At 54.7% G+C, this 27,906-nt stretch overlaps 2 protein-coding genes across 2 annotated transcripts; one reads left to right on the top strand and one right to left on the bottom strand.

Annotated features, from left to right (window-relative positions):
- Window positions 1–4,722: 4,722 nt before the first annotated feature.
- On the bottom strand, window positions 4,723–12,708 carry LOC146751340 (uncharacterized). Its single transcript, XM_085534707.1, has 6 exons — window positions 12,610–12,708; window positions 11,043–11,115; window positions 7,832–7,931; window positions 6,279–6,571; window positions 5,581–5,643; window positions 4,723–4,869 (listed from the first exon to the last, which is right to left on the bottom strand). Exons 1-6 carry the CDS (start codon window positions 12,631–12,633, stop codon window positions 4,802–4,804), a joined length of 621 nt encoding a protein of 206 aa, XP_085390833.1. The 5' UTR covers window positions 12,634–12,708; the 3' UTR covers window positions 4,723–4,801.
- Window positions 12,709–13,055: 347 nt separating this feature from the next.
- LOC146751339 (vacuolar fusion protein MON1 homolog B-like) lies at window positions 13,056–27,108 on the top strand. The gene is made up of 7 exons (XM_085534735.1): window positions 13,056–13,119; window positions 14,762–15,034; window positions 18,080–18,546; window positions 22,265–22,596; window positions 24,051–24,197; window positions 25,077–25,224; window positions 26,898–27,108. The coding sequence occupies exons 1-7, from the start codon at window positions 13,071–13,073 to the stop codon at window positions 27,081–27,083; spliced, it is 1,602 nt and encodes a 533-aa protein (XP_085390861.1). The 5' UTR covers window positions 13,056–13,070; the 3' UTR covers window positions 27,084–27,108.
- The last annotated feature ends 798 nt before the right edge of the window (window positions 27,109–27,906 follow it).

Raw genomic sequence — 27,906 nt, 5'->3', positions numbered from 1 at the left:
GGGGGATTTGGGGTTAAAAATGGGGGATTTGGGGTCAGCAATGGGGGATTTGGGGTTAGAAATGAGAGATTTGAGGTCAGAACGGTGGGATTTGGGATTAAAAATGGGGGATTTGGGGTCAGCAATGGGGGATTTGGGGTTAAAAATGAGAGATTTGGGGTCAGCAATGGGGGATTTGGGGTTAAAAATGAGAGATTTGGGGTCAGCAATGGGGGATTTGGGGTTAAAAGGGGGGATTTGGGATTAAAAGGGGGGATTTGGGGTTAAAAATGGGGGATTTGGGGTTAAAAATGGGGGATTTCGGGTCAAAAGGAGGGATTTTGGGGTTAAAAATGGGGGATTTGGGGTTAAAAATGGGGGATTTGGGGTCAGCAATGGGGGATTTGGGGTTAAAAATGGGGGATTTGGGGTCAAAAGGAGGGATTTTGGGGTTAGAAATGGGGGATTTGGGGTTAAAAGGGGGGATTTGGGATTAAAAGGGGGGATTTGGGGTTAAAAATGGGGGATTTCGGGTTTAAAAATGGGGGATTTCGGGTCAAAAGGAGGGATTTTGGGGTTAGAAATGAGAGATTTGGGGTTAAAAATGGGGGATTTGGGGTTAAAAGGGGGGATTTGGGGTTAAAAATGGGGGATTTGGGGTTAAAAATGGGGGATTTGGGGTCAAAAGGAAGGATTTTGGGGTTAGAAATGGGGGATTTGGGGTCAGCAATGGGGGATTTGGGATTAAAAGGGGGGATTTGGGGTTAGAAATGGGGGATTTGGGGTTAAAAATGGGGGATTTGGGGTCAAAAGGAGGGATTTGGGGTTAGAAATGAGAGATTTGGGGTCATCAATGGGGGATTTGGGATTAAAAGGGGGGATTTGGGGTTAAAAATGGCGGATTTGGGGTCAGCAATGGGGGATTTGGGGTTAAAAATGTGGGATTTTGGGTCAAAAGGAGGGATTTGGGGGTTAGAAATGAGAGATTTGGGGTCAGCAATGGGGGATTTGGGGTTAAAAATGGGGGATTTGGGGTCAGCAATGGGGGATTTGGGGTTAAAAGGGGGGATTTGGGGTTAAAAGGGGGGATTTGGGGTTAGAAATGGGGGATTTGGTGTCAGCAATGGGGGATTTGGGATTAAAAGGGGGGATTTGGGGTTAAAAATGGGGGATTTCGGGTCAAAAGGAAGGATTTTGGGGTTAAAAATGGGGGATTTGGGGTCAGAAATGGGGGATATGGGGTTAAAAGGGGGGATTTGGGGTTAAAAATGGGGGATTTGGGGTTAAAAATGGGGGATTTGGGGTCAGCAATGGGGGATTTGGGGTTAAAAATGGGGGATTTGGGGTTAGAAATGGGGGATTTGGGGTTAAAAATGGGGGATTTGGGGTTAAAAATGGGGGATTTCGGGTCAAAAGGAGGGATTTTGGGGTTAGAAATGAGAGATTTGGGGTCAGCAATGGGGGATTTGGGATTAAAAGGGGGGATTTGGGGTTAAAAATGGGGGATTTGGGGTTAAAAATGGGGGATTTGGGGTCAGCAATGGGGGATTTGGGGTTAAAAATGGGGGATTTGGGGTTAGAAATGGGGGATTTGGGGTTAAAAATGGGGGATTTGGGGTTAAAAATGGGGGATTTCGGGTCAAAAGGAGGGATTTTGGGGTTAGAAATGGGGGCTTTGGGGTCAGCAATGGGGGATTTGGGGTTAAAAGGGGGGATTTGGGGCTAAAAATGGGGGATTTGGGGTTAAAAGGGGGGATTTTGGGGTTAGAAATGAGAGATTTGGGGTCAGCAATGGGGGATTTGGGGTTAAAAGGGGGGATTTGGGGTTAAAAATGGGGAATTTGGGGTTAGAAATGGGGGATTTGGGGTTAAAAGGGGGGATTTGGGGTTAGAAATGGGGGATTTGGGGTCAGCAATGGGGGATTTGGGGTTAAAAGGGGGGATTTGGGGTCAGCAATGGGGGATTTGGGGTTAAAAATGGGGGATTTCGGGTCAAAAGGAGGGATTTTGGGGTTAGAAATGAGAGATTTGGGGTCAGCAATGGGGGATTTGGGGTTAAAAGGGGGGATTTGGGGTTAAAAATGGGGGATTTGGGGTCAGCAATGGGGGATTTGGGGTTAAAAGGGGGGATTTGGGGTTAAAAATGGGGGATTTCGGGTCAAAAGGAGGGATTTTGGGGTTAAAAATGGGGGATTTGGGGTTAAAAATGGGGGATTTGGGGTCAGCAATGGGGGATTTGGGATTAAAAGGGGGGATTTGGGGTTAAAAATGGGGGATTTGGGGTCAGCAATGGGGGATTTGGGATTAAAAGGGGGGATTTGGGGTTAAAAATGGGGGATTTTGGGTCATAAGGAGGGATTTTGGGGTTAGAAATGAGAGATTTGGGGTCAGCAATGGGGGATTTGGGGTTAAAAGGGGGGATTTGGGGTCAGAACGGTGGGATTTGGGGTTAAAAGGGGGGATTTGGGGTTAAAAATGGGGAATTTGAGGTCAGAACGGTGGGATTTGGGATTAAAAGGGGGGATTTGGGGTTAGAAATGGGGGATTTGGGGTTAAAAATGGGGGATTTGGGGTTAAAAATGGGGGATTTTGGGTCAAAAGGAGGGATTTTGGGGTTAGAAATGAGAGATTTGGGGTCAGCAATGGGGGATTTGGGGTTAAAAGGGAGGATTTGGGGTTAGAAATGGGGAATTTGGGGTTAGAAATGGGGAATTTGAGGTCAGAACGGTGGGATTTGGGATTAAAAGGGGGGATTTGGGGTTAGAAATTAGAGATTTGGGGTCAGCAATGGGGGATTTGGGGTTAAAAATGGGGGATTTGGGGTTAAAAATGGGGGATTTGGGGTTAAAAATGGGGGATTTGGGGTTAAAAATGGGGGATTTGAGGTTAAAAATGGGGGATTTGGAGTTAAAAGGGGGAATTGGGGTCAAAAGGAGGGATTTTGGGGTTAGAAATGAGAGATTTGGGGTCAGCAATGGGGGGATTTGGGGTTAAAAGGGGGGATTTGGGGTCAAAAGGAGGGATTTTGGGGTTAAAAATGGGGGATTTGGGGTTAAAAATGGGGGATTTGGGGTTAAAAATGGGGGATTTGGGGTTAAAAATAAGGGATTTGGGGTCAGAACGGTGGGATTTGGGGTTAAAAGGGGGGATTTGGGATTAAAAGGGGGGATTTGGGGTTAAAAATGGGGGATTTGGGGTTAAAAATGGGGGATTTGGGGTTAAAAGGAGGGATTTTGGGGTTAGAAATGAGAGATTTGAGGTCAGCAATGGGGGATTTGGGGTTAAAAGGGGGGATTTGGAGTCAGCAATGGGGGATTTGGGGTTAAAAATGGGGGATTTCGGGTCAAAAGGAGGGATTTTGGGGTTAGAAATGGGGGATTTGGGGTTAAAAATGGGGGATTTCGGGTCAGCAATGGGGGATTTGGGGTTAAAAGGGGGGATTTGGGGTTAAAAATGGGGGATTTGGGGTTAAAAATGGGGGATTTCGGGTTAAAAATGGGGGATTTGGGGTCAGAACGGTGGGATTTGGGATTAAAAGGGGGGATTTGGGGTTAAAAATGGGGGATTTGGGGTCAGCAATGGGGGATTTGGGGGTAAAAGGGGGGATTTGGGGTTAAAAATGGGGGATTTGGGGTTAAAAATGGGGGATTTGGGGTTAAAAATGGGGGATTTGGGGTTAAAAGGGGGGATTTGGGGTTAAAAATGGGGGATTTGGGGTTAAAAGGGGGGATTTGGGGTTAAAAATGGGGGATTTGGGGTCAGCAATGGGGGATTTGGGGTTAAAAGGGGGGATTTCGGGTCAAAAGGAGGGATTTTGGGGTTAGAAATGAGAGATTTGGGGTCAGCAATGGGGGATTTGGGGTTAAAAGGGGGGATTTGGGGTTAGAAATGAGAGATTTGGGGTCAGCAATGGGGGATTTGGGGTTAAAAGGGGGGATTTGGGGTTAAAAATGGGGGATTTGGGGTTAAAAATGGGGGATTTCGGGTCAAAAGGAGGGATTTTGGGGTTAGAAATGAGAGATTTGGGGTCAGCAATGGGGGATTTGGGGTTAAAAATGGGGGATTTTGGGTCAAAAGGAGGGATTTTGGGGTTAGAAATGGGGGATTTGGGGTCAGCAATGGGGGATTTGGGGTTAAAAGGAGGGATTTTGGGGTTAAAAATGGGGGATTTGGGGTCAGCAATGGGGAATTTCGGGTCAAAAGGAAGGATTTTGGGGTTAGAAATGAGAGATTTGGGGTCAGCAATGGAAGATTTGGGGTCTAAAGGGGGGATTTGGGGTTAAAAATGGGGGATTTGGGGTCAGCAATGGGAGATTTGGGGTTAAAAATGGGGGATTTTGGGTCAAAAGGAGGGATTTGGGGTTAAAAATGGGGAATTTGAGGTCAGAACGGTGGGATTTGGGATTAAAAGGGGGGATTTGGGGTTAAAAATGGGGGATTTGGGGTTAAAAATGGGGGATTTGGGGTCAGAACGGTGGGATTTGGGATTAAAAGGGGGGATTTGGGGTTAGAAATGGGGGATTTGGGGTTAAAAATGGGGGATTTTGGGTCAAAAGGAGGGATTTTGGGGTTAGAAATGAGAGATTTGGGGTCAGCAATGGGGGATTTGGGGTTAAAAATGGGGGATTTGGGGTTAAAAATGGGGGATTTCAGGTCAAAAGGAGGGATTTTGGGGTTAGAAATGAGAGATTTGGGGTCAGCAATGGGGGATTTGGGGTCACAGAGGTTCAGGGTCCCGGAAGCTGTGTAGGATTTACCCTTTATTTCTCCCTCTGTCCCTAAATTGCCCTTTTTGAGCCCAAATTGGGTTCCGTTCCCGCTGTCACAGCTGACCCCAATGTGGGGGGGGGGCACGAGGACCCCGAGGCTTCGGGGGACGCAACCGGAATCCTATGGGGCACAAAGGTGGAGTTATGGGGTGATATGGGGGTGATATGGGGATCTATGGGGGTCTAAAGGGTTGTATGGGGTTCTATGGGGCTGTATGGGGTCACTATGGGGTTCTATGGGGCTCTATGGGGTTCTATGGGGCGCTATGGTTGTGCTGTGGGGTCACTATGGGGTTCTATGGGGCTCTATAGGGTTGTATGGGGTTCTATGGTGTTCTATGGGGCTCTGTGGGGTTCTATGGGGGACTATAAGGTTACTATGGGTGTTCTATGGGGTTCTATGGGGTCACTATGGGGCACTATGGGGTCACTATGGGGCTCTATGGGGCACTATGGGGTCACTATGGGACTCTATGGGGCTCTATAGGGTCATGTGGGGTTCTATGGGGCTGTATGGGGTTCTATGGGGTCACTAGGGGGTGCCATGACATTCTATGGGGTGGTTATGGGGCCATGGGGCAACTACGGGGCAGCAATGGAGAGGCTATGGGGTATCTATGGGGCAGCCATAGGTCAGCTATGGGGTGTCTATGGGATATCTATGGGGTGTCTATGGGGCAGCTATGGGGTCGCTATGGGGTGTCTATGGGGTAGCCATAGGTCAGCTATGGGGTGTCTATGGGGCAGCTATAGGGCAGCTATGGGGTGTCTCTGGGGTGTCTATGGGGTATCTATGGGGTGTCTATGGGGTGTCTATGGGGCAGAGTCTCACCCAGTGCAGGGGCAGCGCTGTCCACTGGCGGCGTCACTTCTTCATATGCACCATCAGGGGGCGCTGTGGGGACAGAAACCCCATAGACACCCCATAGATACCCATAGACCCCATAGACACCCCATAGCGGCCCCATAGATACCCATAGACCCCATAGACACCCCATAGCGGCCCCATAGATACCCATAGACCCCATAGACACCCCATAGCGGCCCCATAGATACCCATAGACCCCATAGACACCCCATAGCGGCCCCATAGATACCCATAGACCCCCCATAGCGACCCCATAGTTACCCATAGACCCCATAGACACCCCATAAAAACCCCATAGCGGCCCCATAGAGACCCATAGACACCCCATAGATAACCCATAGACCCCATAGAGCCCCATAGTCACCCCATAGACACCCCATGGATACCCATAGACCCCATAGACACCCCATAGCCACCCCATAGCTGCCCTATAGACCCCATAGATACCCCATAGCTGCCCCATAGACCCCATAGCCACCCCATAGCTGCCCCATAGACCCCTATAGACACCCCATAGGAAGCCACACAGGCCACGCCCCCTCCAAACCCCCCCCCACGAGGCCACGCCCCTTTGACAACGCCATCCAATCAGAGCGCCCCACCCACAGCAAAAGCCACGCCCCTTTTGAAGCCACGCCCCCCCTCGCTCCCGATTGGCTCACCGGAGTGGGCGGGGCTTCTGGGTAAGGCGGGACTTCCGGTATGGGCGTTGTCTCTTCCAAAGGGGGCGTGGTCAGTGAGGAAAGGGGCGGGGTCTCCGAAACAGGAAGTGACGTCATCTCGACCGGAAATGCTGTGGGCTCGACCGGAAGTGATGTGATCTCGAGCGGAAGTGACGTGATCTCGAGCGGAAGTGACGTGTCCTCGTCCCCGGCCCCGCCCCTTATTGACCACGGCGTACGTCACGTCCATGGCGGGAGGTGGGGGGAGGGGCGGAGCGGGAACGGAAATGCTCCTGATAAGGGGGAGGGACTTCCGGTTTGTGGCGGGACTCAACTTCCGGTTGAGCGGTGGGGGAGGGACTTCCGGTTTGTGGCAGGACTCAACTTCCGGTTTGGTGTGGGAGAGAAACTTCCGGTTTGTGGCTGGACTCAACTTCCGGTTGGGTGGTGGGGGAGTGACTTCCGGTTGGAGGGCGGAACTTCCGGTTGGGGGGTCCGGAAGTTCCGGTTAGGGGTGTGCGGGACTTCCGCTGTGTGGAGGGAGGGACTCTGATTGGTGGGGGGAGACTTCCGGTTTTAAGGGGCGGGATTTCCGGTTCTATCGGGGAGGGCTTCCTGTTGCTGGGGGGTGGGGGGGATTTCCGGTCACGTGTGAAAGGTTTGGTCGAAGGAGGGGGCGGGACTTCCTGTTCACTTCCGGGAGATGGAGCACTTTCGGTTTGAAAGGGGGCGGGACTTCCGGTTGAGGGAGGAGGTTCCGCTTCCGGGGGGGCGTTGCTTGAAGTGGGCGTGGCTTAATGGGGGCGGAGGTTGGGAGCAATGGGATCCGCTGCCCCATAGATACAATATCCTGCCCCATAGATCCGACATGCTGCCCCATAGATATGACCCCCTGCCCCATAGATATGACCCCTGGCCCCATAGATCCGACCCCTGCCCCATAGATCTGACCCCCTGCCCCATAGATCCGACATCCTGCCCCATAGATCCGACCCCCTGCCCCATAGATCCAACATCCTGCCCCATAGATCCGACATCCTGCCCCACAGATCTAACCCCCTGCCCCATAGATACGACCCCTTGCCCCATAGATCTGACATCCTGCCCCATAGATCTGACCCCCTGCCCCATAGATCCGACCCCCTGCCCCATAGATCTGACCCCCTGCCCCATAGATCCGACCCCTGCCCCATAGATCTGACCCCCATCCCATAGATCCGACATCCTGCCCCATAGATCCGACCCCCTGCCCCATAGATCCGACATCCTGCCCCACAGATCTAACCCCCTGCCCCATAGATACGACCCCCTGCCCCATAGATCCGACATCCTGCCCCATAGTTCTGACCCCCTGCCCCATAGATCCTACATCCTGCCCCATAGATCTGACCCCCTGCCCCATAGATCCGACCCCTACCCCATAGATCTGACCTCCTGCCCCATAGATCTGACCCCCACCCCATAGATCCGACCCCCTGCCCCATAGATCTGACCCCCATCCCATAGATCCGACATCCTGCCCCATAGATCCGACCCCCTGCCCCATATCTCACCTGAGCAGTGCTGGCCGTGGGGCTGAGCTCCCCCCGCTGTGGGTCGGGCTGGTTCCGGTTCTTCCTTGTGGGGCGGCAGCGGCAGCGCCACGATGGCGGCCTACAGGAAACCACGTCAGTAACGAGTCAGCACCGGACCCATAGAGACACATAGAGACACATAGGGACACATAGAGACCCCATAGAGACACATAGAGACACATAGAGACACATAGAGACCCCATAGAGCCCCATAGAGACACATAGAGACCCACAGCGACCCATAGGGACACATAGAGACCCCATAGAGACACATAGAGACACATAGAGACACATAGAGACACATAGAGACCCCATAGAGACACATAGGGACACATAGAGACCCACAGCGACCCATAGGGACACATAGAGACCCCATAGAGACACATAGGGACACATAGAGACACATAGGGACACATAGAGACACATAGGGACACATAGAGACACATAGAGACACATAGAGACCCCATAGACTCCCATAGTAACCACATAGAGCCCCATAGACCCCATAGAGACCCACAAATCTCCATGGTGACCCCATAGAGCCCCATAGAGCCCTACAGAGCCCTATAGAGCCCCATAGACACCCCATAGAGCCCCATAGTGACCCCATAGGGACGCCATAGAGCCCCATCGAGCCCCATAGAGACCCCACAGAGACCCACCGAGACCCCACAGAGCCACATAGTGACCCCATAGAGCCCCATAGACACCCCATAGAGCCCCATAGAGCCCCATAGACACCCCATAGAGACCCATCGAGCCCCATAGAGACTCCATAGAGCCCCATCGAGCCCCATAGTGACCCCATAGAGCCCCATAGAGCCCCATAGACACCCCATAGAGCCCCATAGAACCCCATAGACACCCCATAGAGCCCCATAGTGACCCCATAGAGCCCCATAGACCCCATAGACACCCCATAGACACCCCATAGAGCGCCATAGAACCCCATAGACACCCCATAGAGCCCCATAGTGACCTCATAGGGACCCCACAGAGCCCCATAGAGACCCCACAGAGCCCCATAGTGACCCCATAGAGCCCCATAGAGCCCTACAGAGCCCTATAGAGCCCCATAGACACCCCATAGAGCGCCATAGAGACCCCACAGAGCCCCATAGTGACCCCATAGAGCCCCATAGATCCCATAGACACCCCATAGAGCCCCATAGAGCCCCATAGAACCCCATAGGGACCCCACAGAGCCCCATAGTGACCCCATAGACCCCATAGTGCCCCATAGAGACCCCATCGAGCCCCATAGTGACCCCATAGAGCCCCATAGAGCCCTACAGAGCCCTATAGAGCCCCATAGACACCCCATAGAGCGCCATAGAGACCCCACAGAGCCCCATAGTGACCCCATAGAGCCCCATAGATCCCATAGACACCCCATAGAGCCCCACAAAGCCCCATAGAGCCCCACAGTGACCCCATAGAGCCCCACAGTGATCCCATAGAGACCCATAGAGCCCTGAATGACCCCATAGAGCCCCATAGTGACCCCATAGAGCCCCATAGATCCCATAGACACCCCATAGAGCCCCATAGTGACCCCATAGACCCCATAGTGCCCCACAGAGACCTCATCGAGCCCCATAGTGACCCCATAGAGCCCCATAGACCCCATAGACACACCATAGAGCCCCATAGTGACCCCATAGACACCATAGTGCCCCATAGAGACCCCATCGAGCCCCATAGTGACCCCATAGAGCCCTACAGAGCCCCATAGAGCCCCATAGACACCCCATAGACACCCCATAGAGCCCCACAGAGCCCCATAGACACCCCATAGAGCCCCACAGAGCCCCACAGAGTCCCATAGAGCCCCATAGACAACCCATAGAGCCCCATAGACACCCCATAGAGCCCCACAGACCCCATAGAGCCCCATAGATCCCATAGACACCCCATAGAGCCCCACAGAGCCCCATAGAGCCCTGAATGACCCCATAGAGCCCCATAGTGACCCCATAGACACCCCATAGAGCCCTGAATGACCCCACAGAGCCCCATAGTGACCCCATAGACACCCCATAGAGCCCCATAGACACCCCATAGAGCCCATAGAGCCCCACAGTGACCCCATAGAGACCCATGGAGCCCTGAATGACCCCATAGAGCCCCATAGTGACCCCATAGAGCCCCACAGAGCCCCACAGAGTCCCATAGAGCCCCATAGACACCCCATAGAGCCCCATAGACACCCCATAGAGCCCCATAGAGCCCTGAATGACCCCATAGAGCCCCATAGACACCCCATAGAGCCCATAGAGCCCCACAGTGACCCCATAGAGCCCCATAGAGCCCTGAATGACCCCATAGAGCCCCATAGTGACCCCATAGATACCCCATAGAGCCCCACAGAGCCCCATAGAGCCCCATAGTGACCCCATAGAGCCCCATAGAGCCCTGAATGACCCCATAGAGCCCCACAGACCCCATAGAGCCCTGAATGACCCCATAGAGCCCCATAGACCCCATAGACACCCCATAGTGACCCCATAGAGCCCCATAGACCCCATAGACACCCCATAGAGCCCCACAGAGCCCCATAGAGCCCCATAGTGACCCCATAGATCCCCATAGAGCCCTGAATGACCCCATAGAGCCCCACAGACCCCATAGAGCCCCATAGACCCCATAGACACCCCATAGAGCCCCACAGAGCCCCATAGAACCCCATAGACACCCCATAGAGCCCCCATAGACACCCCATAGAGCCCCACAGAGCCCCATAGACACCCCATAGAGCCCCACAGAGCCCCACAGAGTCCCATAGAGCCCCATAGACACCCCATAGAGCCCCATAGACACCCCATAGAGCCCCATAGAACCCATAGACACCCCATAGAGCCCCACAGACCCCATAGAGCCCCATAGATCCCATAGACACCCCATAGAGCCCTGAATGACCCCATAGAGCGCCATAGAGACCCCATAGACACCCCATAGAGCCCCACAGAGCCCCATAGAGCCCCACAGTGACCCCATAGAGCCCCACAGTGATCCCATAGAGCCCCATAGACCCCATAGACACCCCATAGAGCCCCATAGACCCCATAGACACCCCATAGAGCCCCATAGAGCCACATAGAGCCCCATAGACACCCCATAGAGCCCCATAGACACCCCATAGAGCCCCATAGTGACCCCATAGAGCCCATAGAGCCCCCATTGCCCTCACTCTGCCTGCAGTCCCACTCGTGGCCCCACGTCCCCGTCAGTCTCCATAGGGCGGCAGCGCGGTGCCCCATAACCTGTGGGGCAGGGAGTCACGTGACCACGTGTCACCACGAGCGTGTGACACCGTGACCGTGTGTCACCACTGGGATCACGTGACCCCCCACCTATGGACCCCATACGTCCCTATATGACCCTATATGCTCCCATATAACCCCATATATATCCCTATGGACCCCCATATGTCCCCATATAACCCCGTATATGTCCCTATGGACCCCCATATGTCCCCATATAACCCCATATATATCCCTATGGACCCCCATATGTCCCCATATAACCCCATATAACCCCATATATATCCCTATGGACCCCCATATGTCCCCATATAACCCCGTATATGTCCCTATGGACCCCCATATGTCCCCATATAACCCCATATATATCCCTATGGACCCCCATATGTCCCCATATAACCCCATATAACCCCATATATATCCCTATGGACTCCATATGTCCCCATATAACCCCATATATATCCCTATGGACCCCCATATGTCCCCATATAACCCCATATATGTCCCTATGGACCCCCATATGTCCCCATATAACCCCATATATATCCCTATGGACCCCCATATAACCCCATATAACCCCATATATGTCCCTATGGACCCCCATATGTCCCCATATAACCCCATATATGTCCCTATGGACCCCCATATGTCCCCATATAACCCCATATAACCCCATATATGTCCCTATGGACCCCCATATGTCCCCATATAACCCCATATATATCCCTATGGACCCCCATATGTCCCCATATAACCCCGTATATGTCCCTATGGACCCCCATATGTCCCCATATAACCCCATATAGACCCATAAAGCCCCATATAACCCCATATAACCCCATATAGCCCCATATAGACCCATATAGCCCCATATAAACCCATATAGCCCCATATAACCCCATATAGACCCATATAGCCCCATATAGACCCATATAGACCCATACAGCCCCATATACCCTATATAGTTCCATATACCCCATATAGACCCATATAGCCCCATATAAACCCATATAGCCCCATATAACCCCATATAACCCCGTATATTCCCATATAGCCCCATATAACCCCATATAGCCCCATATAGCCCCATATAACCCCATATATTCCCATATAGCCCCATATAACCCCATATAACCCCATATTGCCCCATATAACCCCATATATTCCCATATAGCCCCATATAACCCCATATATTCCCATGTAGCCCCATATAACCCCATATATCCCCATATAACCCCATATATTCCCATATAGCCCCATATAACCCCATATAACCCCATATAGCCCCATATAGACCCATATAGCCCCATATAACCCCATATAGCCCCATATAACCCCATATAACCCCATATAGACCCATATAGCCCCATATAACCCCATATATTCCCATGTAGCCCCATATAGCCCCACTTCCCCACACCCCCACATAACCCCATACATCCCTATATGACCCCACACCCCCCATATGACCACACACCCCCCATAGGACCCCACCCGGCCCTCGGCAGCTCTGTCCATGTCCCCCTATATCCCCTATATGGCCCCATATAACCCCATACACCCCCATCCCATTCCCGAAGCTCCGCCCCCAACGCTAAGCCCCGCCCACTATGGGCGGAGCCAAGGGGGAAGGGGGCGTGGTCATATGCTTATCCCTGATTGGTCAATGAGTCAAGAACCCCGCCCACCAAGCTCGGAGGAGCTCTCCGATTGGATAGGAGAGCGGCGCCGTGACGTCATCACGCCCAACCCGGAAGCAGGGCGGCGGTGGCGGGAACACGGAGCTGAAAGGGGGCGTGGTCAAAACGAGGGGGCGGGGCTAAGCGAAGGCGCGTCGCAGCGGATTGGAGGACGGGAGGAAAGGGGCGGGGCTTGAGGAAGGAGAGGAGACAGTGATTGGATGAGAGAAAGGTGGTGGGCGTGGCTATACGTGACCCCACCCACTTCAGGCGGCCATGGCGGCCGCGGAGCCTCCAACAAGGGAGGGGTCCCCAGAGCCCCCAGGTGAGGGGGGGGGGCACAGATTGAGTGTGAATGGGGATGAGGGGGGGCTTAAAATGGGGGGGGGTTATGAGTGGGGCTGGGGGGGTCCTAAAGTGGGGCTGGGGGGGTTTATAGTGGGGGGGGGGGGTTATAAGTGGGGCTGGGGGGGTCTTAAAATGGGGCTGAGGGGGTCCTAAAATAGGGGGGGGGGGTTATAAGTGGGTCTGGGGGTGTCCTAAAGTGGGGCTGGGGGGTTCTATAATGGGGGGGGTCCCTAAATGGGTGGGGCTCCTTAAATGGGGGGGACATAAGTAGGGCTGGGGGGGTTTTAAAGTGTGGGGGGGTTATAAGTGGGGATGGGGGGGGTCTTAAAATGGGGAGGGGTCCTAAAATGGGGGGGACATAAGTAGGGCTGGGGGGGTTTTATAGTGGGGGGGGATATAAGTGGGGCTGGGGGAGGTCTTTTAATGGGGGGGGGGGGGTTATAAGTGGGGCTGGGGGGTCTTAAAATGGGGGGGGGGGGTTTAATGGGGCTGGGGGGGTTTTTAAAGTGGGGGGGGTTATAAGTGGGGCCAGGGGGGGTCCTTTAAGTGGGGGGGGGGTTATTAGTGGGGCTGGGGGGGTCCTAAAATGGGGGGGGGTCCTTAAATGGGGGGGACATAAGTAGGGCTGGGGGGGTTTTAAAGTGTGGGGGGGTTATAAGTGGGGCTGGGGGGGGTCCTTTAAGTGGGGGGGGGGTCCTTAAATGGGGGGGACATAAGTAGGGCTGGGGGGGTTTTAAAGTGGGGGGGGGGGGGGTTATAAGTGGGGCTGGGGGGTCTTAAAATAGGGGGGGGGGTTATAAGTGGGGAGGGGGGTGGGTGTTAAAATGGGGGAGGGGGGTATTGGGGCTGGGGGGGTCGTAAAATGGGGGGACGGGGGTTTAGTGGGGCTGGGGGGTTTTAAAGTGGGGGGGGGTCCTTGAATGGGGGGTGGTATTAGTGGGGCTGGGGGGGTCCTATAAGTGGGGCCAGGGGGGGTCCTTTAAGTGGGGGGGGGGGTTATTAGTGGGGCTGGGGGGGTCCTAAAATGGGGGGGGTCCTTGAATGGGGGGTCTTAAAGTTGGGGGGGGGTATTAGTGGGGCTGGGGGGTCCTAAAATGGGGGGGGGGTCCTTAAATGGGGGTGGGGGCATAAGTGGGGCTGGGGGGGTTATAAAGTGGGGGGGTTAAGAGTGGGGCTGGGGGGTCTTAAAATGGGGGGGGGGTATTAGTGGGGCTGTGGGGGGGGTTTAAAGTGGGGGAAGGGGTTATTAGTGGGGCTGGGGGGCACTAAAATGGGGGGGGGGGTCCTTAAATGGGGGGGGGGGGGGCATAAGTGGGGCTGGGGGGGGTCCTAAAGTGGGGGGGGTTAAGAGTGGGTATGGGGGGGTCTTAAAATAGGGGGGGGTGGTTATAAGTGGGTGTGGGGGGCACTAAAATGGGGGGGGGGGGGTTATAAGTGGGGCTGGGAGGGGGTCTTAAAGTGGGGGGGGTTCTATAATGGAGGGGGGGGTTATAAGTGGGGTTGGGGGTCCCTCAGTTTTAGGACCCCCCCCCCCATCCCATGCCCTCCCATTTAACCCCATTTAACCCCATTTAACCCCATTCATCTCCCCCCCCCCCCCCCCCCCCCCCCCCCCACAGACGCCCCCTCCCCCATTCCCCTCCCCTCTCCCCTCCCCCTCCCCCGCCCTCCCCTCCCCCCCCCAGTCACGTGTCGTCGCGTCGCGTCCGATGACGTCACGACGCTGAGTTGGCGCCGTCGGAGGCGTCACGTGTTCGTGTTGAGCGAGGCGGGAAAACCCATCTATTCCCGCCACGGGAACGAGGAGGCGCTGGCGGGAACCATGGGAGTCATCATGGCGCTCGTGTCCTTCGTGCAGAGCAACGGGAACCAGCTGCGGGCCGTGCGATGCGGTACGGGTACGGGGGGGGTAATGGGGGTCTTAATTGGGGGGGGGGTAATGGGGGTCTTAATTGGGGGGGGGGGGTAATGGGGGTCTTAATTGGGGGGGGGGGGCTGAATTGGGGGGGGGTTCTAAATTGAAATGGGGGGGTCCTACATTGGATTGGGGGGGTCCTAAATTGGGGGGGGGGTCCTAAATTGAATGGGGGGGGCCTAGGGTCCTACATTGGATGGGGGGGGGGGCTAAATTGGGGGGTGGTCCCTAAATTGAATGGGGGGGTCCTACATTGAATGGGGGGGGTCCTACATTGGATTGGGGGGGGGTCCTACATTGAATGGGGGGGTCCTATATTGGGGGGGGAGGGGGGCTAAATTGGGGGGGGTCCTAAATTGGATGGGGGGGGGGTCCTACATTGGATGGGGGGGGGTCCTACATTGAATGGGGTGGGGCCTACATAGGATGGGGGGGTCCTACATTGGATTGGGGGGGGGTCCTACATTGAATGGGGGGGTCCTATATTGGGGGGGGAGGGGGGCTAAATTGGGGGGGTCCTAAATTGGATGGGGGGGGGGTCCTAAATTGGATGGGGGGGGGTCCTACATTGAATGGGGGGGGGCCTAAATTGGGGGGAGGGGGGCCTAAATTAGGGGGGGGGTCCTAAATTGAATGGGGGGGGGTCCTACATTGAATGGGGTGGGGCCTACATAGGATGGGGGGGGTCCTACATTGGATTGGGGGGGGGGTCCTAAATTGGATGGGAGGGGGCTAAATGGGGGGGGGGTAAATGGAGGGGGGAGGGATGGGGTTATATGGGGGGGGGTCCTAAATTGAATGGGGGGGGGCCTAAATTGGGGGGGGGGGGGGGCCTAAATTGGGGGGGGGGGTTTCTAAATAGGATGGGGGGGGGGGGCTAAATTGAATGGGGGGGATCCTACATGGGGGGGGGGGTCCTAAATTGGATGGGGGGCCTAAATTGGGGGTCCTACATTGGATTGGGGGGGGTCCTACATTGGATGGGGGGGGGCCTAAATTGGATGGGGGGGGCCCTAAATTGAATGGGGGGGGTCCTACATTGGATTGGGGGGGGGCCTAAATTGAATGGGGGGGTCCTACATTGGATTGGGGGGGGGTCATAAATTGGATGGGGGGGGGGATGGGCCAATGGGGGGGGTCCTAAATTGGATGGGGGGGGGGGTGCTGAATTGAATGGGGGGGGCCTACATTGAATGGGGGGGGTCTACATTGGGGGGGGCCTGAATTGTGGGGGGGGGGGTCCTACATTGGGGGAGGTCATAAATTGGATGGGGGGGGGGATGGGTCAATGGGGGGGGTCCTAGATGGGGGGGGGTCCTAAATTGGATGGGGGGGGGGCCAAATGGGGGGGGGTTGGGTCAATGGGCGGGGGGGGGGAATGGGGGGGGGGGGGTCCTGAATGGGGGGGGTGTCATAAATTGGATGGGGGTGGGGGGCCAAATTTGGGGGGGATGGGTCAATGGGGGGGTCTAAATTGGATGGGGGGGGGGGGATGGGTCAATGGGGGGGGTCCTAAATTGGATGGGGGGGGGGCTAAATTGGGGGGGGGGTCTACATTGGGAGGGGCCTGAATTGTGGGGGGGGGTCCTACATTGGGGGGGGGGCATAAATTGGATGGGGGGGGGGGGATGGGTCAATGGGGGGGGTCCTAAATTGGATGGGGGGGGGGGTGCTGAATTGAATGGGGGGGGCCTACATTGAATGGGGGGGGTCTACATTGGGGGGGGCCTGAATTGTGTGTGGGGGGGGTCCTACATTGGATGGGGGGGGTCCTACATTGAATGGGGGGGGTCCTACATTGGATGGGGGGGGCCTAAGTTTGGGGGGGGGGGGGGGGTCCTAAATAGGGTGTCCTAAATTGGGGGGGGTCCTAAATTGGATGGGGGGGGCCTAAATTGAGGGGGGGGGTCCTAAATAGGGGGTCCCAAATGCCCTGCTATGACCAAATATGCCCCAATATGACCCTATAATGCCCCACTATGACCCCAAATGCCCCACTATGACCCTATAGTGCCCCAATATGACCTGATATGGCCCCAATATGACCTGATATGGCCCTAATATGACCTGATATGCCCCTAATATCCCCATATAACCCCATTATCCCCCCCATACAGACGGCCGCACGCTGGTGTTTGAGCACCGCTCCCCACTCCTGCTGGTGTCGGTGTCCCGCGGCCCCCAGCCCCCGTGGCAGCTCCGTGCCGAGCTGTGCCTGGTGCAGCAGCACATCCTCAGCCTCCCCACTAAGGGACCCCACAGCAACACTAGGGCACCCCATTGGGACCCCAGAGTGCCCCTATGGGACCCACTGTGACCCCATATGAGCCCAAAGTGCCTCGATATGACCCCAATATGATCCCGTTAGGACCTCAGAATGATCCCATATGACTCCAAAGTGCCCCTATATGATCCCATATGACCCCATAGTGCCCCAATATGACCGACTATGACCCCATATGACCCCAAAGTGCCCCTATATGATCCCATATGACTCCAAAGTGCCCCTATATGATCCCATATGACCCCATAGTGCCCCAATATGACCGACTATGACCCCATATGACCCCAAAGTGCCCCTATATGATCCCATATGACCCCAAATGCCCCACTATGACCCTATAATGCCCCAATATGACCCCAAATGCCCCACTATGACCCCAAATGCCCCATTATGACCCCAATATGCTCTGTTATGACCCTCAATGCCCTGATAGGACCCCAATATGACTCTAATATGCCCCGATATGACCCTATAATGCCCTAATATGACCATATAGTGCCCCAATATGGGGCACTATTAGGGGACCCTAATATACCCCAATATGACCCCAAATGCCCCAATATGACCCCAAATGTCCCATTATGACCCCAATATGCTCTGTTATGACCCTCAATGCCCTGATAGGACCCCAATATGACCTCAAATGCCCCACTATGACCCCAATATGCCCCAATATGACCCTCTATGACCCTGTTACGACCCACTATACCCTAATACGACCAATATATTCCATTACAGACGGCCGCACGCTGGTGTTTGAGCACCGCTCCCCACTCCTGTTGGTGTCGGTGTCCCGCGGCCCCCAGCCCCCGTGGCAGCTCCGTGCCGAGCTGTGCCTGGTGCAGCAGCACATCCTCAGCCTCCTCACCCAACACGGCCTCACCCGCATCTTCACCCGCCGTCGTGGTTTCGATCTCCGTCGTCTTTTATCCGGTTCCGAAGCGGTTCTGGATCGGTTGTTAAACGGGCCGGCATCGGACGGGAGGTTGTTATTAAAGGCTGTGAAGGTGATGCCCATGCCGGGGGTATTGAGGAGGGGGTTGGGGGCTGCACTAAGGAGGGCGGCCATAGGGGGGGCTCCGGCTCCTGCTTTGGCTTTGGTGGCTGTTGGGGGGCAGCTGGTGATGGCGGCCAGGCAGAAGGCGATGGCGGATGGGGGGCAGCTGAGCGCGTGTGATGTGCAGCTGGTCATCAACCTGCTGAAGGTAAGGGGGGGATAGGGGGCTATGGGGGGTATGGGGGGAAAGGGGGGGATAGGGGGATATTGGGGGTAATGGGGGGTATGGGGGGAAAGGGGGGGATAGGGGGATATGGGGGGTATGGGGGGAAAGGGGGGGTAGGGGGATATGGGGGGAAAGGGGGGGATAGGGGGATATGGGGGGTATGGGGGGAAAGGGGGGGATATGGGGGGATATGGGGGGAAAGGGGGGGATAGGGGGATATGGGGGATATGGGGGGAAAGGGGGGGATAGGGGGATATGGGGGGAAAGGGGGGGGATAGGGGGATATGGGGGGTATGGGGGGATAGGGGGATATGGGGGGTATGGGGGGATAGGGGGATATGGGGGGTATGGGGGGAAAGGGGGGGATAGGGGGATATCGGGGGTATGGGGGGAAAGGGGGGGATAGGGGGATATGGGGGGAAAGGGGGGGATAGGGGGATATGGGGGGGTAATGGGGGGTATGGGGGGGATAGGGGGGTATGGGGGGATAGGGGGATAGGGGGGGATAGGGTGATATGGGGGGTATGGGGGGAAAGGGGGGGATAGGGGGATATTGGGGGTAATGGGGGGTATGGGGGGAAAGGGGGGGATATGGGGGGTATGGGGGGAAAGGGGGGGATAGGGTGATATGGGGGGTATGGGGGGAAAGGGGGGGATAGGGTGATATGGGGGGTATGGGGGGAAAGGGGGGGATAGGGGGATATGGGGGGAAAGGGGGGGATATGGGGGGGTAATGGGGGGTATGGGGGGAAAGGGGGGGATAGGGGGATATGAGGGGGTAATGGGGGGAAAGGGGGGGATAGGGGGATATGAGGGGGTAATGGGGGGAAAGGGGGGGATAGGGGGATATGGGGGGAAAGAGGGGGTATGGGGTGGTGGGGGGTAATTGGGGGTAATGGGGTGGTGGGGGGTAATGGGGTGGTGGGGGGTAATTGGGGGTAATGGGGTGGTGGGGGGTAATTGGGGTAATGGGGGGTAATAGGGGCTAATGGAGTAATGGGGGGTAATAGGGGCTAATGGAGTAATGGGGGGGAATAGGGGTTAATAGAATAATGGGGGTAATAGGGGCTAATGGAGTAATGGGGGTAATAGGGGCTAATGGAGTAATGGGGGGGAATAGGGTAATGGAATAGTGGGGGGTAATAGGGATTAATGAGAGGAAATGGGGTAGTAATGGGGTGTAATAGGGATTAATGGGGTAGTAATGGGGTGTAATAGGGGTTAATGGGGTAGTAATGGGGTGTAATAGGGGTTAATGGGGTAGTAATGGGTTGTAGTAGGGGTTAATGGGGTGTAATAGGGGTTAATGGGGCAGTAATGGGGTGTAATAGGGGTTAATGGAATAGTGGGGGGTAATAGGGTTTAATGAGGGGTAAATGGGGTAGTAATGGGGTGTAATAGGGATTAATGGGGTGTAATAGGGATTAATGGGGCAGTAATGGGGTGTAATGGCGGTTAATGGAGTAATGGGGTGTAATAGGGATTAATGGGGCAGTAATGGGGTGTAATAGGGATTAATGGGGTAGTAATGGAGTGTAATAGGGGTTAATGGGGTAGTAATGGGGTGTAATAGGGATTAATGGGGTAGTAATGGGGTGTAATAGGGGTTAATGGGGTAGTAATGGGTTGTAATAGGGGTTAATGGGGTGTAATAGGGGTTAATGGGGCAGTAATGGGGTGTAATAGGGGTTAATGGAATAGTGGGGGGTAATAGGGTTTAATGAGGGGTAAATGGGGGTAGTAATGGGGTGTAATAGGGATTAATGGGGTGTAATAGGGATTAATGGGGCAGTAATGGGGTGTAATGGCGGTTAATGGAGTAATGGGGTGTAATAGGGATTAATGGGGCAGTAATGGGGTGTAATAGGGATTAATGGGGTAGTAATGGAGTGTAATAGGGGTTAATGGGGTGTAATAGAGATTAATGGGGTAGTAATGGGGTGTAATAGGGGTTAATGGAGTAATGGGGTGTAATAGGGATTAATGTGGTAGTAATGGGGTGTAATAGGGATTAATGGGGTAGTAATGGGGTGTAATAGGGGTTAATGGGGTGTAATAGGGGTTAATGGGGTAGTAATGGGGTGTAATAGGGGTTAATGGGGTGTAATAGGGGTTAATGGGGTGTAATAGGGATTAATGGGGCAGTAATGGGGTGTAATAGGGGTTAATGGGGTGTAATAGGGGTTAATGGGGCAGTAATGGGGTGTAATAGGGGTTAATGGGGTGTAATAGGGATTAATGGGGTAGTAATGGGATGTAATAGGGATTAATGGGGTAGTAATGGGGTGTAATAGGGATTAATGGGGTGTAATAGGGATTAATGGGGCAGCAATGGTGTGTAATAAGGGTTAATGGGGTGTAATAGGGATTAATGGGGTAGTAATGGGGTGTAATAGGGATTAATGGGGTAGTAATGGGGTGTAATAGGGATTAATGGGGTGTAATAGGGATTAATGGGGCAGCAATGGTGTGTAATAAGGGTTAATGGGGTGTAATAGGGGTACATGGGGTAGTAATGGGGTGTAATAGGGATTAATGGGGTAGTAATGGGGTGTAATAGGGGTTAATGGGGTGTAATAGGGGTTAATGGGGTAGTAATGGGGTGTAATAGGGGTACATGGGGTAGTAATGGGTTGTAATAGGGGTTAATGGGGTGTAATAGGAGTTAATGGGGCAGTAATGGGGTGTAATAGGGGTTAATGGAATAGTGGGGGGTAATAGGGTTTAATGAGGGGTAAATGGGGCAGTAATGAGGTGTAATAGGGGTTAATGGGGTAGTAATGGGGTGTAATAGGGATTAATGGGGTGTAATAGGGGTTAATGGGGCAGTAATGGGGTGTAATAGGGGTTAATGGGGTTGTAATGGGGTGTAATAGGGGCTAATGGGGTGCAATAGGGATTAATGGGGTGCAATAGGGATTAATGGGGTGTAATAGGGGTTAATGGGGTAGTAATGGGGTGTAATAGGGGTTAATGGGGTGTAATAGGGGTTAATGGGGCAGTAATGGGCTGTAATAGGGGTTAATGGGGTGTAATAGGTGTTAATGGGGTAGTAATGGGGTGTAATAGGGATTAATGGGGTAGTAATGGGGTGTAATAGTGGTTAATGGGGTAGTAATGGGGTGTAATAGGGATTAATGGGGTGTAATAGGGATACATGGGGCAGTAATGGGGTGTAATAGGGATTAATGGGGCAGTAATGGTGTGTAATAGGGGTTAATGGGGTGTAATAGGGGTTAATGGGGCAGTAATGGGGTGTAATAGGGGTTAATGGGGTGTAATAGGGGTTAATGGGGTGTAATAGGGGTTAATGGGGCAGTAATGGGGTGTAATAGGGATTAATGGGGTAGTAATTGGGTGTAATAGGGGTTAATGGGGTAGTAATGGGGTGTAATAGGGATTAATGGGGTAGTAATGGGGTGTAATAGGGGTTAATGGGGTGTAATAGGGGTTAATGGGGCAGTAATGGGGTGTAATAGGGGTTAATGGGGTGTAATAGGGATTAATGGGGCAGTAATGGGGTGTAATAGGGGTTAATGGGGTGTAATAGGGGTTAATGGGGCAGTAATGGGGTGTAATAGGGACTAATGGGGTGTAATAGGGATTAATGGGGTGTAATAGGGGTTAATGGGGTGTAATGGGGTGTAATAGGGGTAATGGGGCAGTAATGGTGTGCCATAGTGTTTTCCTTGCCCTGTAGGTGGGTTCCGGGGAGGTGTGGAGCCCCGTTTGCCTGCCCTGCTTCAACCCCGACGGCTTCTTTTACGCCTACGCCGCGGCCTTGGACGAAACCCCATTAACCCTCATCCTCCTCCTGACCCAACGCGAGGGGTTCTACGCGGCCTCGGCCTGTAGGAGGAGGTTGGAGCAGGAGCTGAAGGCTCAGGGCTGGATGGAGGAGTTGGGGGCGGCCATAAAGAAGGGCTACACGAATTACGGCCCCGATAGAGCCGGCACAACGGATTTATGGCATTTCCTATATAAGCCTTTGGAAGGGGAGGACGATGTGATGCAGGTGCCGCAGTTCACATGGTAATAATGGGGGTCTGGGGGGTATTAGGGGGTATACCCCATATAACTACCCCCTGACCCCATATAACTACCCCCTGACCCCATATAACTACCCCCTGACCCCATATAACTACCCCCTGATCCCATATAACTACCCCCTGACCCCATATAACTACACCCTGACCCCATATAACTACCCCCTGATCCCATATAACCACCCCCTGACCCCATATAACTACCCCCTGATGCCATATAACTACCCCCTGATCCCATATAACTACCCCCTGACCCCATATAACTACCCCCTGATCCCATATAACTACCCCCTGACCCCATATAACTACCCCCCGACCCCATATAACTACCCCCTGACCCCATATAACTACCCCCTGACCCCATATAACTACCCCCTGATCCCATATAACTACCCCCTGACCCCATATAACTACCCCCTGACCCCATATAACTACCCCCTGACCCCATATAACCAACCCCTGATCCCATATAACTACCCCCTGACCCCATATAACTACCCCCTGATCCCATATAACTACCCCCTGACCCCATATAACTACCCCCCGACCCCATATAACTACCCCCTGACCCCATATAACTACCCCCTGACCCCATATAACTACCCCCTGATCCCATATAACTACCCCCTGACCCCATATAACTACCCCCTGACCCCATATAACTACCCCCTGATCCCATATAACTACCCCCTGACCCATATAACAACCCCCTGATCCCATATAACTACCCCCCGATCCCATATAACTACCCCCCGACCCCATATAACAACCCCCTGACCCCATATAACTACCCCCTGACCCCATATAACCAACCCCTGACCCCATATAACTACCCCCTGATCCCATATAACTACCCCCTGACCCCATATAACTACCCCCTGAACCCATATAACTACCCCCTGACCCCATATAACTACCCCCTGACCCCATATAACTACCCCCTGATCCCATATAACTACCCCCTGACCCCATATAACTACCCCCTGACCCCATATAACTACCCCCTGATCCCATATAACTACCCTCTGACCCCATATAACTACCCTCTGACCCCATATAACTACCCCCTGACCCCATATATCCCCTATATAACCCCATATATCCCCTATATAGCCCCATATCCCCCCCATATAACCCCATATTACCCCATATAACCACCACATAACCCTATATTACCCCCGTATAACCCCATATTACCCCGTATATCCCCATATTACCCCCATATTACCCCCATATTACCCCCATATAACCCCATATTACCCCATATAACCCCCACATAACCCTATATTACCCCCATAAAACCCCGTATTACCCTATATAACTCCCCATATAACCCCATATAACCCCCACATAATCCTATATTACCCCCATATAACTCCATATAACCCCCCATATAACCCCATATAACCCCCATATAACCCCCATATATTTCCCCTATAGCCCAGACCTTCATGCCCCGCTGTGCCACCCCGTGGATCAGCAGCAGCTCTTTGCCCTATATCATGGCCTGCATATACCCCATAGAACCCCCATAGAATCCCATATAACCCCTATATTACCCCATATAACCCCATGTTACCCCATATAACCCCCACATAACCCTATATTACCCCCCATATAACCCCATATAACCCCATATTACCCCTATAGCCCAGACCTTCATGCCCCGCTTTGCCGCCCCATGGATCAGCAGCGGCTCTTTGCCCTATATCATGGGCTGCATATACCCCATAGAACCCCCATAGAACCCCATATACCCCCTATATTACCCCATATAACCCCATGTTACCCCATATAACCCCCATAGAACCCCATATAACCCCTATATTACCCCATATAACCCCATATCTCCCCATATAGCCCAGACCTTCATGCCCCGCTGTGCCGCCCCATGGATCAGCAGCGGCTCTTTGCCCTATATCACGGGCTGCATATACCCCATAGAACCCCCATAGAACCCCATATAACCCCTATATTACCCCATATAACCCCATGTTACCCCATATAACCCCCACATAACCCTATATTACCCCCATATAACCCCATATAACCCCATATAACCCCATATTTCCCCTATAGCCCAGACCTTCATGCCCTGCTGTGCCGCCCCATGGATCAGCAGCGGCTCTTTGCCCTATATCATGGGCTGCATATACCCCATAGAACCCCCATAGAACCCCATATAACCCCTATATTGCCCCATATAACCCCATGTTACCCCATATAACCCCCACATAACCCTATATTACCCCCATATAACCCCATATAACCCCATATAACCCCATATTTCCCCTATAGCCCAGATCTTCATGCACCACTGTGCCGCCCCATGGATCAGCAGCGGCTCTTTGCCCTATATCATGGGCTGCATATACCCCATAGAACCCCCATAGAACCCCATATAACCCCCATAGAACCCCATATAACCCCCATAGAACCCCATATAACCCCATATTTCCCCTATAGCCCAGACCTTCATGCCCCGCTGTGCCGCCCCATGGATCAGCAGCGGCTCTTTGCCCTATATCACGGGCTGCAGGGCCGGCTGCGCTGCTCACAGCGCCCCCTACGGCTGCTCTACCGCGCCAACAGCACACACACACTGCTCGCATGGGTAAGGGGGGGTCTAATATGGGGGGTGGTGCATCTAATAAGATGGAGGGGGGTATAATATGGTGGTCTGTATTCCCCTCTTCATCCCCCAAGATGGCTGCCATCTTCCCCCCCACAACCCCCCAAATGGCCGCCATATCCCCCTCCAACCCCCCAAGATGGCTGCCATATCCCCCCCACAGCCCCCCAAGATGGCCGCCATCTTCCCCCCACCCCAGCTCCCAAGATGGCCGCCATATCCCCCTCCAACCCCCAAGATGGCCGCCATCTTCCCCCCCCCCCAGCCCCCAAGATGGCCGCCATATCCCCCTCCAACCCCCAAGATGGCCGCCATATCCCCCCCACAGCCCCCCAAGATGGCCGCCATATCCCCCTCCAACCCCCAAGATGGCCGCCATCTTCCCCCCCACAACCCCCCAAGATGGCTGGCATCTTCCCCCCACAACCCCCCAAGATGGCCGCCATCTTCCCCCCACAACCCACCAAGATGGCCGCCATATCCCCCCCACAGCCCCCCAAGATGGCTGCCATCTTCCCAGTCCCCAAGATGGCTGCCATATCCCCCCCACAACCTCCCAAGATGGCCGCCATCTTCCCTTCCACAGCCCCCCAAGATGGCCACCATCTTCCCCCCCCCCCCCCCCCCAGCCCCCAAGATGGCGGTCACCTTCCCCCCCACAACCCCCCAAGATGGCCGCCATCTTCCCCCCACAGCCCCCCAAGATGGCCGCCATATCCCCCCCACAGCCCCCCAAGATGGCCGCCATATCCCCCCCACAGCCCCCCAAGATGGCCGCCATATCCCCCCCACAGCCCCCCAAGATGGCTGCCATCTTACCCCCCCCCCCCCCAGCCCCCAAGATGGCCGCCATATCCCCCTCCAACCCCCAAGATGGCCGCCTCCAACATGGCCGCCATCTTCCCCCCCCCAGCCCCCAAAATAGCTGCCATATCCCCCTCCAATCCCCAACATGGCCACCTCCAACATGGCCGCCATATTCCCTCCCTCCCCAAGCCCCCTTAACACCCCAACCCGCAACATGGCCGCCATATTCCCCCCCCCCCTTCCCAGCCCCCATAACCCCTCATCCCCCAAGAGGCCGCCATCTTCCCCCCCACAGCCCCCCAAGATGGCCGCCATATCCCCCTCCAACCCCCAAGATGGCCGCCATATCCCCCTCCAACCCCCAAGATGGCCACCATATCCCCCTCCCCAGCCCCCAAGATGGCCGCCATCTTCCCCCCCAACCCCCAAGATGGCCGCCATCTTCCCCCCCACAGCCCCCCAAGATGGCCGCCATCTTGCCCCCCAAGATGGCCGCCATCTTCCCCCCCACAGCCCCCCAAGATGGCCGCCATATCCCCCCCACAGCCCCCCAAGATGGCCGCCATATCCCTCCCACAGCCCCCCAAGATGGCCGCCATCTTCCCCCCCACAACCCCCCAAGATGGCCGCCATATCCCCCCCACAACCCCCCAAGATGGCCGTCATATCCCCCTCCAACCCCCAAGATGGCCGCCATATCCCCCCCACAGCCCCCCAAGATGGCCGCCATCTTCCCAGCCCCCAAGATGGCTGCCATATCCCCCCGACAACCCCCAAGATGGCCGCCATCTTCCCCCCCACAGCCCCCCAAGATGGCTCCCACTCACCATCCCCTTCCCCCCCCGTAGGTGACGGCCCGTTTCGAGCTGTACGCGTGCCTCAGCCCGCTGCTCCCGAAGGCGGCGGCCATTGCTGCTCTGACGCGGCTGCTGCGCTGGCTGCGCAAGGAGGACGACTGGCTGTTCGCTCGCTGCCCGCCGCCATTCGCCGCCCCCGGGGGGCTGCAGGACGGCACCGAACAGGGGGAGGGATGACATTAAAACGTGATGGGGAATAAAACCACGCGGGATCATGGCGGTGTGGGGACGGGAACGGGGGATGGAGTCGTGTTCGGTGGCCGCCATTTTGTTCGGTCGCCATTTTGGAATGGCTTCATCTTGGGCCGCCATTTTGTTCGGTCGCCATTTTGGGCCGCCATTTTGTAAGGGCGCCATTTTGTGATGCCGCCATCTTGGGCCGCCATTTTGTTCGGTCGCCATTTTGGGCCGCCATTTTGTAAGGGCGCCATTTTGTGATGCCGCCATCTTGGGCCGCCATTTTGTTCGGTCGCCATTTTGGGCCGCCATTTTAAAATGGCGCCATGTTGTTCAGTCGCCATTTTGGGCCGCCATTTTGTAATGCAGCCGGTTTAAAATGACGCCACCATAAGGCGCCATTTTGTAATGGCCGCCATTTCTAAGTGCTGCCATCACAAGGCGCCATTTCGTAATGGCTGCCAGTTTGAAGTGCCGCCATCTTTGACCTGCCACCATTCGTCTCCCGCTGCCGCCATTTTGAGGGGCCGCCATTTTGTGAGGCCGCCATCTTGGCCGCCATTTTGAAGCACCGCCGCCATTCTACACCATCGACGCTTCGTGGCACCACTTGGAAGCTCCGCCACATCGAGGTGCCGCCATTTTCCGGTGCGGACACTTCGTGGCCCCGCCATTTTAAGGCTCCTCCGTTTTGAAGCGCCGCCATTTCGAGGCTCCGCTCTCTTTGCCGTCACTTTTTGAGGCGCCGCCATTTTGAAGCGCCGCCATTTTGTTAGGCCGCCATTTTGAAGCGCCGCCATTTTGTTAGGCCGCCATTTTGAGG

The sequence above is a fragment of the Coturnix japonica genome, unplaced genomic scaffold, assembly GCF_054131305.1.
Source record: "Coturnix japonica strain WE unplaced genomic scaffold, WE-NBRP24 Scf097, whole genome shotgun sequence".
In the NCBI taxonomy this organism is placed as follows: Eukaryota; Metazoa; Chordata; class Aves; order Galliformes; family Phasianidae; genus Coturnix; species Coturnix japonica.
Note: the sequence above shows the minus strand (reverse complement) of the source record. Positions and strands in the feature narration are given on the sequence as shown.